General features: G+C 40.1%; 1 protein-coding gene across 1 annotated transcript in view; it reads right to left on the bottom strand.

The window, feature by feature from the left end:
- Positions 1 to 16,163, bottom strand: part of RPGR (retinitis pigmentosa GTPase regulator) — a 47,549-nt gene that overhangs the window by 19,107 nt on the left and 12,279 nt on the right. Inside the window, 3 exon segments of the mRNA XM_054385072.1 lie at positions 3,674 to 3,832; positions 13,144 to 13,293; positions 15,005 to 15,163. Coding sequence (XP_054241047.1) covers positions 3,674 to 3,832; positions 13,144 to 13,293; positions 15,005 to 15,163 — 468 coding nt within the window.

The following is a 16,163-nucleotide window of genomic DNA, read 5'->3' as shown; positions in this document are numbered from 1 at the left end:
TTAGTTTAGGAAAATTAACTTAAAAGGGATATAAATGTTTCTGCTCCTCTTTAAAGATATATTCCTTCATTAGAATTCTCAATTTGTGGTCATGTTACTTAATGTCAAGATGCACTTCAGTGCTGATGTCAAGTTTCAGGTGCAAAGTCTATAAAGCATGTATGCCACACTCACTTTCTAAAAAATTATAATATCTAAATATTTTTTCTCCATTTTTCCCCCCACAGATTTTGTCCTGAGTCAGAAAATTTTCTGTATGTTAACACACTCCTGACAAAACACCCTTAGCTTAGGACAATATTTCCATTATTCTCTACTCTTTTGTCCAAGGCAGAAGTTCACAGCTGTAGCCTATTTAACAGTAGCTGAATCACATTAAAAATACATATCTTTGTGATCTTTTATCACAAGGATTATTAGTCTTTAGGAAAATGTATTTTGCTGGAGGATATTGTTTTTCTCTTCTCTTGACTCAACTGGACCTTTTGGCATTCAATACTTTGATCATCAACTGCCAGCTAAGCCAGCACTCAATTTATTTGCATTCTGCTGGAAAAACTATTTCCAAATGCAAGTAAATCTTACATAGTAAGACAATGACTTACTGTGGTGTCTTCTTCTTCACTTTATTTGCTTTTTGGCATTTATATTTTGCCTCTTTATTCTAGCTCTTGTACAGATTTCATTATAATGATGATGTCACCCAGGTCTACATCTTCCTAATAAATCTTTGTAACAGTCATGTGTTACAATGAAATTTTATCACACAAAATCCCATTAAAACAAAATATCTGTTGGTTGGCTTCAGATTTATGGTTAAAAATATAATCAATAATGATAATCAAATTCTTTCTGCAGACCTTCACTTTATATCCCATAAAATAATGCTATGATTTATACATTTGCTGCCCTGAAATTTATGGCGTTTTTCCCCCCCCTAATAATGATAATCTGATTTTATGTAAAGAAATTTATGTTATGACATAGAATACTGCCAGGGTACCAACTGTATGTTGGTGGAAGAAGAAAGACAAAGTCATTGAAATGTAGACAAATGCTTGCATTATATCCTGGATTTGCTACGGTTATTTCCTCTTCATAGGTCTCCCAAAGGAGTTTTAACCTACTAGAATCTTGCAGCTTGACTCATCATTACTCACAATCTTTTGCAGCACATCACTTCCACCTTCACCCTCCCCAGTGGCTTGTAATGCAATATCACATCATATTTACTTACAGCCTCCCTCAGTTAGAGTTTTCAGTTTATATTTTAGAAATGTTGGCTACATAACCTTGAAGGCACACCATCAGGTGGGACAAGAGATGACTATTTAGCATTCTCAAAATACATATGAAAGGACTGATACCTAGATAGCTTACTTGTTTCTCTAGCCTTTGCATTTTGGTAGATTAATTACAGGCATATCACACAGCTGATACATTATAAATCACAGAATTACAGAATATTAGGGGTTAGGAGTGACCTACAGAGATCATCAAGTCCAACCCCCCTTCCAAAGCAGGCTGCACAGGAACAGATCCAGGCAGGTTTGGAAAGTTTCCAGTGAAGGAGACTCCATAACACCTCTGTGCAGCCTGTTCCAGTGCTCTGTCATCCTCACCATAAAGTGTCTCCTCGTGTTGAGGTGGAGCCTCCTATGTTCTAGCTTGTATCCATAGCTTGTCCTATCACTGGGCACCACCAAAAAAAAGACCATCACCTTCCTCTTGACACCCCTCAGAAATTTATAGACATTGGTAAGACCCCCTCTCAGCCCTCTCTTCTCAAGAATACACAGCCCCAGTTCATCTGTGGGCAAAGCCAAATTTCCCCTTCCTGCTTCTACACTACTACAGTTCAGAATAGAATCATAGAATCATAGAATTGTCGGGGTTGGAAGGGACCTCAAGGATCATCTAGTACCAACCCCCGTGCCATGGGCAGGGACACCTCACACTAGATCAGGTTGCTCAGAGCCCCATAGGACTTGTGAAAATAAATACCTAGCTATGTTTTGCACATACCTCTTGGAAAAGCTAATCTACACAACTATTTCATCATACAATAACATACACTGTCTTCATAGATTCACAGAACACCAGGTTGGAGGGGACCTCAAGGATCATCTAGTCCAACCTTTCAGGGTAAGAATATGGTTTAAATGAGGTGGCCCAGCACCCTGTCAAGCTGGGCCTTGAAACTGACTAATGCAGGGGAATCCACCACCTCCCTTGGGAGGTTATTCCAATATCTAAGAGTTCAAATGGACAGTCTGAATCTCCCAGTAGCAACTCGTACCCATTACCCCTTGTCTTTACCATGGGACTCTTTGTAAAAAGGGAGTCTCCCTCCTCATGATGGCTGCCCTTTATGTACTTGTCCATGGTTATTAGGTGCCCTCTAAGCCTTCTCTTCTCAAGACTCAACAAACCCAGTTCTCTCAGCCTTCCCTCCTATGACGGGTCTGCCAGTCCTCTGATCATTCTCGTGGCCCTTCTCTGGACTCCTTCCAGCCTGTCTGCATCCTTCTTGTATATTCTTCCAAGTACTATGCACATACAACCCTGCCAACTAACATGTTACAGCTGTATTTGCTGATTTTTATATCTTGCACAGGAAGTTGAATGTCTACACCTGTACTCGTTTTATATGTCTGAAGATTCTGCTCAAAGTCACGGGCTAATTCTGTATGACAACAACAGACATTTAATCCATTCAGACACCCAGCAGATTGTGTCTCACCACCACTATTAACAGCCAGCCACTTGAAAAGAGACTTCCCATAAATACTCACTTAAATTCAGTACAGGATGGAAACTTTCCTCTAAGCTTCCTCCCCCCTTACATCAATACCACTTTCAGGTTCCTCAGAGGAAAGAAATGTCCAAGGGAGGTGGTGGATTCCCCTACATTAGAGAATTTCAAGGCCCAGGGTGCTGGGCCCTCTCATTTAAACTATATTCTTACTCTGAAAGGTTGGACTAGGTGATCCTTGAGGTCCCTTCCAACCTGGTATTCTATGGCTCTACAAATCCATGTTGCACTAGTAGGGGATGGCTTGTTACAACTCCAGTAAGAAAGACACTAAAATTCTGTAAAGTATTTCTTAAAATACTCTTTATTTGAGTTAAGACAAAAAGAAAAAGAAGACAGTATCAATAATCTTAAATCCCTTCAGATGCTGGGAATCTTGAGATGTACAGAACTGAACAGGTCTCCAACCAGACACAGCATGCTATGCAGGTCATCTGCAGAAGGTTACTTCATTTTGGTCTTTGGACCCTCTTATAGGATTTTCTTACAAGCAAAACAATCCTATTTATCATTTATACTGTCAAATAAAATGGTTATTCACATGGAATCTTGCTGTTGCAGGCAAGGATAGGGGCAAGGACGCATAAGTGGTATGACCAGCAGAACCAAGCAGCAACTGCTTGTAAGCTCTTCTGTTACAATTAGCTGAGTAAGTTTATTCTGCAGCAGAGATACCTGGAGCACAGCACAGGCCTGGTTTTAGGTTAACTGTTACATGGATTTCTACCTCACTGATGTACAACAGTCTTCTAGTTAGGCTTACTACAGCATCTAACATTTCAGTGGGAAGTAAATAAAGTAATGAAGTTTACTGACTAAGTTACAGGGCTGAAAAGAAAATCCGGTTAAACTGCTTACCTGTCAGCACCACTGTGTGTTCTCCACCACAAGCAACCTTATTGACCTTTTCCATAATTCCCAGTACAGGTTGTGGAACCCTATTGTTCTTCAGTTGTTCAGGCAATAATCCCAATTTCCCATTCTCAGGTTCTCCAAAAGTATAGAGCTCACCATCTCCTGTGAAAACACAGACCAGAGCAGGATTTCCAGCATGGGCTCAGAAACAAGGGTGGGCTCTCAGGACTGCTGCAGACACAAATCAGTAAGACAGAAAAGTATATGAACATAAAGGGATTCTTGAATATCTTTGATTAATGTCCAAACAGCTGTGCAAAAAAGTCTCCTTTAATGGGACAAGACTGGGCTAAATTTTAGCCCTCTCAAAGATGAGAACCAGAATAATATAGCTTTCAAGGAATCTAGCCAAGGGAAAGCCAAAACAATCCTGCATTTGAGAGGTTATAATTCCATCTGTAGTCAGTATTTATGTCAAAAGAAGTTGCTTCTAAGCATCTCAATTAAAACAGAAAATCATTTTGCATAGAACTTTAATAGCAAATTCATAATCCTTTTTGTAACATAAAAACAAACAACAAAAAAAAAAAATCAGAGTAAATCACAGTATCACAGTATATCAGAGGGTGGAAGAGACCTCAAGAGATCATCCAGTCCAACCCTCCTGCCAAAGCAGGATCACCTAGGATAGTCCACACAGGAATGCATCCAGGTAGGTTTTGAAAGTCTCCATAGAAGAAGACTCCACAACTGGAACAGGGCAGCCTGTTCCAGGGCTCTGTCACCCTCACTGTAAAGAAGTTTCTCCTCATGTTGAGGTGAAATCTTCTGTGTTCAACATTGAACCCATTGTTCCTTGTGTTATCACTGTGAACCACTGAAAGGAGCCTGGCCCCCTCCACTTGACACCCACCCCTCAGATATTGATAGACATTGATCAGATCCCCTCTCAGTCTTCTCTTCTCCAGACTAAACAGCCCCAGGGCTCTCAATCTCTCTTCACAGGGGAGATGCTCAAGTCCCCTAATCATCCTTGTAGCTCTCTGTTGGACTCTCTCCAGCAGATCTCTGTCTCTCTTGAACTGGGGAGCCCAAAACTGGACACAGTATTCCAGGTGTGGTCTCACAGGGCAGAGGAGAGAGGTAGAAGAACTTCCCTAGCCCTGCTGGACACACCTTTCTTGATACATCCCAGGATCCCATTGTCCCTCTTGGCCACAAGAGCACATTGTTGTTCTATGGAGAACTTGCTGTCCACCAGCACTCCAAGGTCTTTCTCTGTGGAGCTGCTTTCCAGCAGGGCAGCTCCTAACCTGTCCTGGTGCCTGTTGCTATTTCTTCCCAGATGTAGGACCTTGCACTTGTCCTTGTTAAACTTCATGAGGTTTGCCTGCACCCAGCTCTCAGCCTGTCCAGGTCACATTGGATGGCTGCACAGCCTGACAGGTGTCAGCCAACCCCCCCAGTTTTGTACCATCAGAACTTGCTGAGGGTACTCTCAATGCCCTCATCCAGGTTGTTGATAAAGATACTGAACAAAACTGGACCCAGTACCAATCTCTGGGGGATCACATGAAACTCTGTGTGGCCTGGGTAGTAAGAAAAGAGCTATGTATCCAACAACAGGAACACAGCAGTGGTTTCACAGCAACAACTCCACCAGAGTTAAGCTCAGAAAAATAGAGAGGAGAGAGGTCTTTACAGATCTCTTCCTATAACTTCTTTTTGGTCTGCTACATGCCCATACAAGAAGACTCTTCACATTCACCCAGACTTTGAATTAAATACAGTTCCAAAACTGTTCAATCTCAGATTTGGGTAACTGATTTTACTTTCATTGGACTAGATGACCTTGGAGGTCCCTTCCAACCCAGTGCATTCTATGATTCTTCCTGCTCCATGAAATTTGAAGGGATAGCTACAGTTATAGAACCAAAATAATAACAAAGCCCAAACCCATACTCCATTAAAGCTCAAATACCAGCAGCACCCATCTACAACACTGTTGGAACTATGCAGATTCATGTTTCAGTACTTTATGTACTTTTACTCTCAGAACCACACATTTAGTGTTTTCAGAGGGCTATATTTAGTGCTCACAAATTTACTTTCACAGCATTTAGAGGCATTACTGTTCCATGATGCACAGGTATCTGAGAAATTCTTATGATTCTATGAATTCCTTGCCAACATGAAAGTTGGGTTAACCTTAGAAATGCTGGCCTGTCCCCATAGACAATGAAAACTGATGAGCTCAAAGAAACTCTCAATGTGAAGCCTTATTTAAGTGTTCAGAATTGACCATAGCAAGTCCAACCCTCTCTCCACTGAACATAGGCAGAGCATAAGAAAACTTGTCAACCACAACTTAAAATTCATGACTTTAAGGAAAAGAGCAATGCCAAAGAGAAAGAAGCCTACACAGAAACAGGAAATTTGGAGGAGTCAGATCTAAACCTATGAAGAAACTTCTAAAGGAGAAAAAAAAATGAAGCTCCATATGCAGTCCAAAAAGCAAATGAAATTCCTCAAACTGTTAAAACCAAGTTATTAATAATTGAAGGCAATGGCTCAAAATGAACTTGAGCATACCAAGTCAAGTCAGGACAGGAGTTTTATCTCTTTGAATTTTTATTTCTGATGATGAGAAAGTCAAAACTGGTTTCAGTAAGAAATGTGTCATTTTTATTGAATCTTCCTGAGCTTTAGTCTGGCAACACACTAATTTAAAATTTCCTTTTGCATGAATTAAAAACTGGTCAAGATTATGATCTATTTTCTTCAAAGAAAGCCTGAGGATAGGTTTTCATTGAATTTTAACTATATCATTCAGTGCCAAAAAAAAAAGTTATGTATTTTTAAGATATCTCAGCTTCAAATTAATTTAAATGCATAAATCAAGCAATTAAATTGAAAATTCTGGGAGAAAAAAATAAGAGTTATGACATACATAACAGATCAAAAATTGTTAAAAGGGCTTTTTTGTTTTGTTTTGTTTTCAAAGAGGCCAAATTTCTGCTTTAAATGGAAAATGGGTCCCAAGCCTCAATATAAAGTTGCAACCTAGCACTTCTACCAAATATTTAGAACCTAATTTTGATTGCACAAAGTTTACTTGAAAGCTTATAAGACCTAAGAAATTTAGTCAAAGAAACTCTAGACTATTTTGCACAGTTTCTGTATTTTTCCAAGACCACTTCTGCCTCTCACAACAGCAGAGGTTCTTCAGGTAGTGGCTCCCGGGCCACTATGAATAGCAACTGGACTTATCTTTACTGAATGTTCTAACTGCAGAGAGACCATCAGAGAATGGCAATAATGCAATCTTACACAGTGTCAAACTTCCTGCAGGGTTTCACAGGGCTCAGGCTATTAGAGCAGCCACCCACAACCTATTCCCAGAGCTAGGTTCTCTTCAGCAAGGCAGTGAAACAGGATAGCAGCTGTATTTCTCAGCTATCATCACCAGAGGTGTAACCTCACCCTCCCAGCTCTCCTTATTTTCTCTGTCCATTCTGACAGACCTTCCTGCACACACAAAGCACCCCAATATTGTAACACTTCATTTAGCTGCATCTATCTGTGCAGAAATACCTTTGTTGCATTCTTCTGGGCTTTGTTCCTAAGAGGTGTTTTGCAGCCATTTCAATCTGTGTGTTTTTAAGAAACAGCAAATGATCTCAGCTGCATTTCATTTCTAAACTGCAGACTGTGTGTAGGTTTCCCTGGTCAGTTTGATTTTCTGTTCAATGTGGCTTTGTTTTAATTTGGATCTTTATTCTCACACTCAGAACAGGCTTATATTTGCCGTTATTTACAGCAGCATACACCTTCTATTCTAAAGCAGCAACCCAATTAACAACAAAAAAATGAACTGCAATGTAAGGTTTACTACAGCCAAGACATTCCATTGACAAAACCAGCTTTGATTAGGGATTCGGAGGGAAGGAGGGAGGGAAGGAGGGAGGGAAGGAGGGAGGGAAGGAGGGAGGGAAGGAGGGAGGGAGGAAGGAGGAGGGAAGGAGGGAGGGAAGGAGGGAGGAAGGAGGGAAGGAGGAGGGAGGAGGAGGGAGGGAAGGAGGAGGGAAGGGAGGGAAGGAGGAGGGAAGGAGGAGGGAAGGAGGAGGGAAGGAGGGAGGGAAGGAGGGAGGGAGGGAGGGAGGGAGGAGGGAGGAGGGAGGGAAGGAGGGAGGAAGGAGGAGGGAAGGAGGGAGGGAAGGAGGGAAGGAGGGAGGAGGGAGGGAGGGAGGAAGGAGGAGGGAAGGAGGGAGGGAAGGAGGGAGGGAGGGAGGGAGGGAAGGAGGGAGGGAAGGAGGGAGGGAAGGAGGGAGGGAAGGAGGGAGGGAAGGGAAAGAAAAACAATGAAAGGAAATAAAGAAAAGAATGAAAGGAAACAAAGAAAAGAATGAAAGAAGACGAAGAAATGAAGGAAAGAAAACAATGAAATGAAGGAAAGAAAACAAAGAAATGAAGGAAAGAAAAGAAACAAAGAAACCAACCTACCAAAGAAACTCAACCCAATAAGAACAACAAAAAGTACCCTCTATTTTTTGATGTTCAGTATTATTTTAATACTCTTGGAACTGTAATATATTTCTAGAAATAAGCTTATAAATCCCCCAAAGCACTTGGGAGTTAGCTATTCATGCAGTTCTCTTTGAAGAGGCCAGCGCTTCTTAAACACTACTGCACTGCAAATATTAATCCAATCACAATCTAATTAATTAGGATTAGAGATTCAAATGGCCAAGCTTCCATTGACTTCCCAAACTAACCAAGTTTATTACATTTTTTTTTCAATTTAATATTCCAGCTAACAAAGATAAACTCATTTATTAAAGCATTTTTTAAAAACACATTACACATCCCTTTAAGGCAAACAGCAGCCTAAAAACTATGAAGCATAGCTATCAAGCTTAAAAAACAATCTAGTCAAACACAGATAAATTGAGTCCAGTATGTGTGCAGCACATCTGCATTTTAAGAACATTCTCTCCACAATGGAATCTGATATTTAATTTTCTCCTCTCATATGAGTCACACTCTCACCTGCTGGGCTTTCCCTAGCCTGGCACATTTTCTGTATCACTAAACTTTGGGACGAAGCAGCAGGTCAAAGAAACGGGCAAGTGAATGGAAAGCAATATTTGTCCCTCTATGGCAAATGCATATACTGCAGATGATAAAAGTTGTAAGACTTGGCTAGTGGCAAATGAGGGCAGTAGGCAAAATAATTTAATCACTCTATGACCCCTTGAACAAATGGGGTGGGGGAAGAAAAAACGAGGGGCAAAAAAAAAAAGGGAAAAATAAAGGGGGGAAAGAAAGAACAAAAAATAAGAAAGAAAAAAATTAATTTAAAAAAAGAAAACAGAGAAGTATTTATTCAAGACCAAATTGGTTGAAATCACCTCAAATGCTGACATTCTAAGCATGGAAGTGATTGCAGAATAGATGATCATTAAAACTTTGTCCTTAAAAATAATGACAAAGCACATTAAAAAAAGGAATTCAAGGAACTTGGCAAAGCTGTCCATGAAAAGACATCTCAGTGAGAATCTATCTTGACCTTGCTTATGATAACAGTTCAGTCAAGGGAAACACCAGAAGAAGTCTAACATATTTAATTCCTTTCTGGCTCCACAAATCTAATTCTGCTGTAGACACCAGAGTAGTGGTCAGATACTCTGGCTTTTCCTGCTCTGCTTCTCCTCCAGTGGACAAATGAGCTACATATGCTTGCCAAGCTTAACGCATCCATATATGGACTTAAAGTCATTGCTACAGTTTTTAATTTCTTTCTTTATCTGTTGCTTTGAGATGTACCTCTGATATGGAGACCTAGCACCCTAAATCTACAAAAAGAAAGTTACAGAAATAGACACTGGGGAAAAGTCCTAAAGAAGGCCACAAACTATAAAGTAAAAAGTTCTTTTCGGTGGAATTCTTTGAAGAATGCAAAGTGAGAGCAAACAATCATCTTTTAAACATGAAGTGTGTTAACCAGGCCAGCTTCCCAAATTGTATATGGAAATAATGTAGCCATTGCCTGTGTTTGTGCCCAATATAAATTGCAGAATCATTTCTTATTAAAAATTATTCAGGATACATCCTGCTCTTCTACAACCACTTTTGGTGCCAGTGGGGCCCAAGTGTCCATGGTAGAATGCAGGTGACTGACATGTTTAGTACATGAATTATGTTCTGCAAAGACTTTCTAAAAAGCAAAGGTAAGAAAGGTGACAAACTATCTTCTTGGAACTACTACAAAAGAGAAGCTTCAAGGGTGGGGGGGAGGACTGTAGAAGTACAAATTCAGGTGATTGAACTCTGCAATTGTCATAAAACGTGGCTTTTATCTACTGAAGTTTTATGGCAGGATTTCACTCTACTTTTCACTGTCACTGCATTTGGCTTTGTAGTAGTTAAACACCTTAAAGACTAATGCCTACTAAAAAATTCTTTCTAAAAGCAGTTGTTTCAAAGAAACAAGCTGGCATCTATACTTGCATCACTGTTTTTTCACAATAGTCTCTTATTAATGAACACCCTGCCCTGGAGAGGGCACTCTGTGACCACACTATGTATTCTAGCATCCTCATTTAACCACCTTTTAGTTTTAACCCAGATATGACTGTGATCCTAGCAGTCTGCTTAGCCAGTATACATCTTATGTCAGAGATAAATAATACATTAAGAAAGGAAACTATATGGTGCCATGCTCATCAGTTCAGTCTCATAACATGTATCAAGTTCTACACCCTACAACTATGTTTTCTTATTGAAGATAGAATATTATCTGATGCTTTTTTATATCCAGGTCCTTACTGAGTGAATGAGCCACCCATCAAATCCATGTCCTTTGAATTTATAGACCAGGATGTCATGCAGGGCAGCACTGAATGCTTTGCACAAGTCCACGAAGATGATGTCAGTTGCTCTTCCCTTATACACTGATGCTGTAACTCCATCATAAAAAAAAAAAATCACCAAATTTGTCACACAGGATTTGCCATGAGTGAAGCCATACTGGTTGTCACCCATCACCTCCTCGTTTTCCATGTGCCCTAGCAGAGTCTTCAGGAAGATCTGCTCCATTATCTTCCTGGGCACTTCAGGTGAGACTGAATGGCCTGTAGTTCCCTGAGTGTTCTTTGTGTCCCTTTGTGGTAATGGGGTCTATGTTTTCCCTTTTCCAGTAAGTGGGAACTTCAGCAGACTGCCATGACTTTTTAAATGTGATGGAAAGTGGATTTGAATCTTCATCTGCTAGCTCCCTCAGGGCCTGCAGATGGATCTCGTCAGGTCCCATGGACTTGTGTACCTTCAGGTTCTTTAAGATGGTCTCAAACCTGGTCTTCTCTTATAGTGGGCATATCTTCTGTGTTCTACCATTTTTCAGAAGCAGAATACTAAGGATGTGAATCAATGTTCTGAGCTAGCCTAGCCAGTCCTACAGGCAAGGGTTTTCCACAACTGAAAAAAAAAAATCCCTCATAATACTAAAAGAATCACCTCTTTTATAAGCAAAATCTTTTGAAGCATAGCACCCTGCCTTGCTTCTTAACTAGGTTGTAAGAAAAGATAACTACATTTGTGCTTGAACAGACTCAGCTTGCAGAACCTACCAGAGGTTTGTAATTTCATGGCTAACTTTGCAGTGTGACTATGGCACTCCTAGATTAAACCTTCGATTTTAAACACTGTCTGGATACACCCCAACACTAGTACCACAGAAGACAAACTCAGTAAAAGTACCTGGAAGTCCAACACTAAATTTCCATGGTGGTTAAAATATTAGTCAAATAAAACTGTTGGCAAGGGCCCAATGGAAAATAATAACAAGATATTTAGCCTTTTACCACAAAAGAGGCCACCTGTGTGTCAGTAGTTTCAACAAGACAGACTGAAGCTCAATTTGTGCAGGACTTCAAGATACTAAGGCTGAAAATTAAGATTTTTCCATTTCACACTCAGGCCTGTTTAAACAATAAGCATTTAACAACTCCCTGTTTCTACAGGTTATAACGAGTTCATCTACCTAATTAATATGTTAACAGGCTCCATTTTCCTTACCCAGCTGCTACCCTAATCCTTTTTTTCTCATCCTCCTCCTCTTTTTAAAGTTGCCACTTCCTTGCAGCGCTTGGGAAACGCACTGCTCTCCCCTTGCTCTTCAGTGCTTGTCCTCAACCCTTCTTCTAATCAAAGCTTATGTCACACCCCACTGCAGTCTTGTCAGAGCATCAGCTCTTGACTCTGAGGCAGAAATACACACTTTCTTACTATGTTTTTTCCCCATTTATTTTAAGTTCAGGAAGCTGTGGATTTCCTAACAGGTTCTGAGGTCCCGATCAGTCAGAGGAATTTAATTAATTTACTGTAATAAAGCATCTGTAATAAAAGTTGCACACTGCCAGTATAACACCTAATTAAGATTTGTCCACCACAGGAAGTTCTCATTTTGCTAACAGCATGTTCTCAGAAAGCTATATAAGATATTTTATGTGGAAAAGCAGCATTTATCAAGCAACCTGAGGAAAAAAAAATCTGATGGGTACCCACTAAAAGCTTTACAATCAAAACTATTGATCCTTCAGAATCTTTAATTACTCTGTGGAGACTAAGCTGTAAAGTTTAATGATGTGAATCTATATGGCTGAGAGGAATTCATGGATGCTCATACATAATACCATCAATACTGACTGATTAAATTCACTCATACTGACATTATTAAAAAATGAGTGGCATCATCACTTTGGAAACCAGCAGAGAGCTGGGAGGAGAGAGGCAGAAAGCAAAGAGAGGTGGGTTAGTTTGGAGAGCAGACATGGGCTCACTGTAGCATATGATTCTCCTCATGTTGTATACTGCCTGTTTAACTGACTTCAAAACTTAATACATTGGCATCAAGCTCTGATGACATTCTTGAAGTGCTAGCATATGAGAATATTTTTTCTCCCAAACATAGTAAACACAGTAGGTCCATTAAATATTTATTCTTCTAGAGATGGTGATGATTACTTGATCAATTAAAACAAATGAATAATCTCAAGAAAAATTGGGATTACTGAAAATATAGTATTAATCCACAACATTTGTCACAACCTTCATGAAATTAGTGTGGTAAGGTAGTTGCTCTTTCTAATATACTTTTGCATAACAATGTGCAAATGCAGAAATTTAACTGCAGATTTTTATTACAGTATTGTTAATTCATCAATAATAAACAAAACCATAATAGATTACATGGAAGTTGCCCAAATAAATCAGTTAGGAGCTTGTTTTAGAGAAGCTGTCTCTGGTAAACTTTTCTAATGTGATACAAAAATACACAGATGAATTTCTGCCACATGGCACTTTTTAACAACTATGGCATATCTAATGTCAAAAGTAATGAATGCCTCATTAGCTACCTCTAAAAAAACAACAATCTGAGCTGTCTCCACAAACTGCTATTTCCATTCTCTCACCTGTTATCAAGGCAGAGTGGTAATATCCACAGGATACAGAGGAAACAGGTTTTCCAACATCCACTTGACAAGGGACATGGACGCAGGCTTCATCAGCCAAGCCAAGCTGACCTTCTGAATTGTCACCCCATACAAAAAGCTGCCCATCCTCTAAAATGAAGACATAGGCAGTTAACAGATTTAAAATCATAGTTAATAAAGAGTTAATCTACCCATTTAACAGCATTTCATAAACTCTGTGTATGATACTAAATGTCAGGCTCTCAGGGATACATAACGGTATCCATTACAATGCAACAAAACAGCCTGAAGTAAGAGGGTATCATTTAATCTTTTCAAAGTGACACAGACCACTTAATCACCAGATGATGTTTGACCATAAATAGCAAAGTAAAAATAATCCTTCAAAAAGAGGAAGATTGTCAGTTGCCACAGGTCAGTATGAAAATACTACAGTGAATTTATTCCTATTTCTAGTAGCAAGTCACCACTTCCTCTTCTTCCAAACTTACTCTCTGTTCTAACCTTGGTACACATCCCACTTATTTTTGCCATATTTTTCAGTTTGCTGCACGGGTGATTATATTGATCAGTTTCATTTTGTTTCCCTTAAATTACCACAATAGCTGTTCCAGGTTTATTAACATCAGCCTCTCTTGACCAATGGCAGCAGTAAAACAAACAAACAAAAAACGTAGCAAACAACATGAAAAATCTCGAGATTTTTCTAGAAGAGATGGCATTTTCTCTCTGCAAATTTCTTACTAGTGGGAAATAAAAAAACCCATGCCACCTACACTGCTACAGAGATGCTGTTGGGAACTAAAATCACTCGAATCTCAGGAGAATGTTAGCAATCATCACATAAAATTACAAACCAAACAAGCAGGCCAGCATCTCTCTCATACACTCTTAAGCTCCCTGTCAAAGTCTGGAATTACAGTCTCAATAACTTATCCTAAACATGTACTGAAACAGTTGCTTTATAGTAAAAAGTGAGAAATTACATTTTGTAGGACCACCGCTGACTGAAAGCATTTAGCTGCGAGGACCTCAATGTGTCACTATTTTGCCATCAGAAAAACAGGTCATAGGTTACGCCTCTCTCAGGAATAGTAATCATAGAACCATAGAATCAGTCAGGGTTGGAAGGGACCACAAGGATCATCCAGTTCCAACCCCCCTGCCATGGGCAGGGACACCTCACACTAGATCAGGCTGGCCAGAGCCTCATCCAGCCTGGGCTTAAACACCTCCAGGGATGGGGCCCCAACCACCTCCCTGGACAACCCATTCCAGGCTCTCACCACTCTCACGGTGAAGAACTTCTTCCTCACGTCCAGCCTGAATCTCCCCACTTCCAACTTTATTCCATTCCCCCTAGTCCTATCACTACCTAATATCCTAGTGATACTGACACTACTGTGTAGCCTGTACCAGCAGAGCAAAAGAGCTGCAGTAAGAAGTGAAATTAGAGAAAATTACTGTTCTTAAGATCCATGTTTTGTAGCTGGCTTCTCAGGAAATCAGCTGAAGATTCTTCCTGTTTTGAGGGTATTCATACTGTCTCTCCTTTGGGTTCCTGCTCAACCAGTACAGGTTGAGCTCCCATGGTAAGCCATCACTCATGTAAAAGTCTACCTTTCACAAACCTTGCAGGAAGTTAATGAGACTGTCACTCCTAACCAGATTGTATTGGCAAGACTGTCAGCAATTTGCTATCAAAAAATGACTACAGTTACGGACGTCAGGGAGGCACAGAAAGTACGCTCACATAGGCAGGCAGAATGCTGGAATAAATGGTTCACTGGAACACCGGGCTGGACACACACAAATAGAATCCATTAGCTGTTGCTCTTACCAGTTACTGCTGCTGAGGTGTACGATCCAGCTGCTAGCTGTTTGATCTTGTGCTGGTTGGTAAAAAAAGTAATTAAATGAAAGGTGGTCCTTTCCTCTGTGTCACCTAAGCCCAGCTGACCTTCGCTGTTACCGCCAGCAGCATACACGTTTCCTTTTTCTGCACACAGAAAAGTACATGTAATACACAGAGTGAAGGCATTCTTAGCAGGGTAAAAAGTCAGAGAAACTGGAACAGCTAATTTAATTTTTGGTGGCAAAACATTACAGAAAAGTTGGGGTCTACTGCCCTGAAATACCCTGGAGCTGACTTAGTTTCTGCTGTAGCTAGCAAGGAGGCTTTCCTGCGCGCACTTGGATCACAACTTACTAAAGGCCTTACATGTATTTAGACAGACTGTGTTTCCCACCATCCCAGAGACTGATCTAAAAACTAAATATAATTTGAAGTTCTGCAAGAGTTCTGAGAAAATGATTACTAGCAACCCAGGCAGAGAGAAGAAACTCCTTTCCCAAGTAATGCTATTCAGTCTAGAGAAGAGAAGGCTCCAAGGAGACCTTATTGTGGCCTTCCAGTATCTGAAGAGAGCCTACAAGAAAGCTGGGGAGGGACTTTTTAAGGTGTCAGGTAGTGACAGGACTAGGGGGGATGGAGCAAAAGTAGACATGGGTAGATTCAGATTGGATGTTAGGAAGAAGTTCTTCACCATGAGGGTAGTGAGACACTGGAACAGGTTGCCCAGGGAGGTGTTGAAGCCTCATCCCTGGAGGTTTTTAAGGTCAGGCTGGATGTGGCTGTGAACAACCTGCTCTAGTGTGAGGTGTCCCTGCCCATGGCAGGGAGGTGGAACTAGATGATCCTTGAGATCCCTTCCAACCCTGACAATTCTGTGATTTTATATTTTAAGACAAAGCAAGAGGAAAACAGTGAATGATGTCACAAGCAAGAAAACTGAAGTTGCATTAGTATGTAAATTAAAGAAATGAATAACTTGATAGTTTTGAGTGTTGTAAATCAAATCTATTTTTACTTAGGTTTTTATTAGAAATATTTTACTCAAATGTTTAAATAACTTCCAATTTAAATTTTGGGTTAGAATCTTAAAATTGAAGTTAAAGCTGATGATTGGTATCTTCAGCCTAAGAGAACTTTAAGATTT

Source organism: Indicator indicator, chromosome 1 (assembly GCF_027791375.1).
Source record: "Indicator indicator isolate 239-I01 chromosome 1, UM_Iind_1.1, whole genome shotgun sequence".
Taxonomy (NCBI): Eukaryota; Metazoa; Chordata; class Aves; order Piciformes; family Indicatoridae; genus Indicator; species Indicator indicator.
Note: the sequence above shows the minus strand (reverse complement) of the source record. Positions and strands in the feature narration are given on the sequence as shown.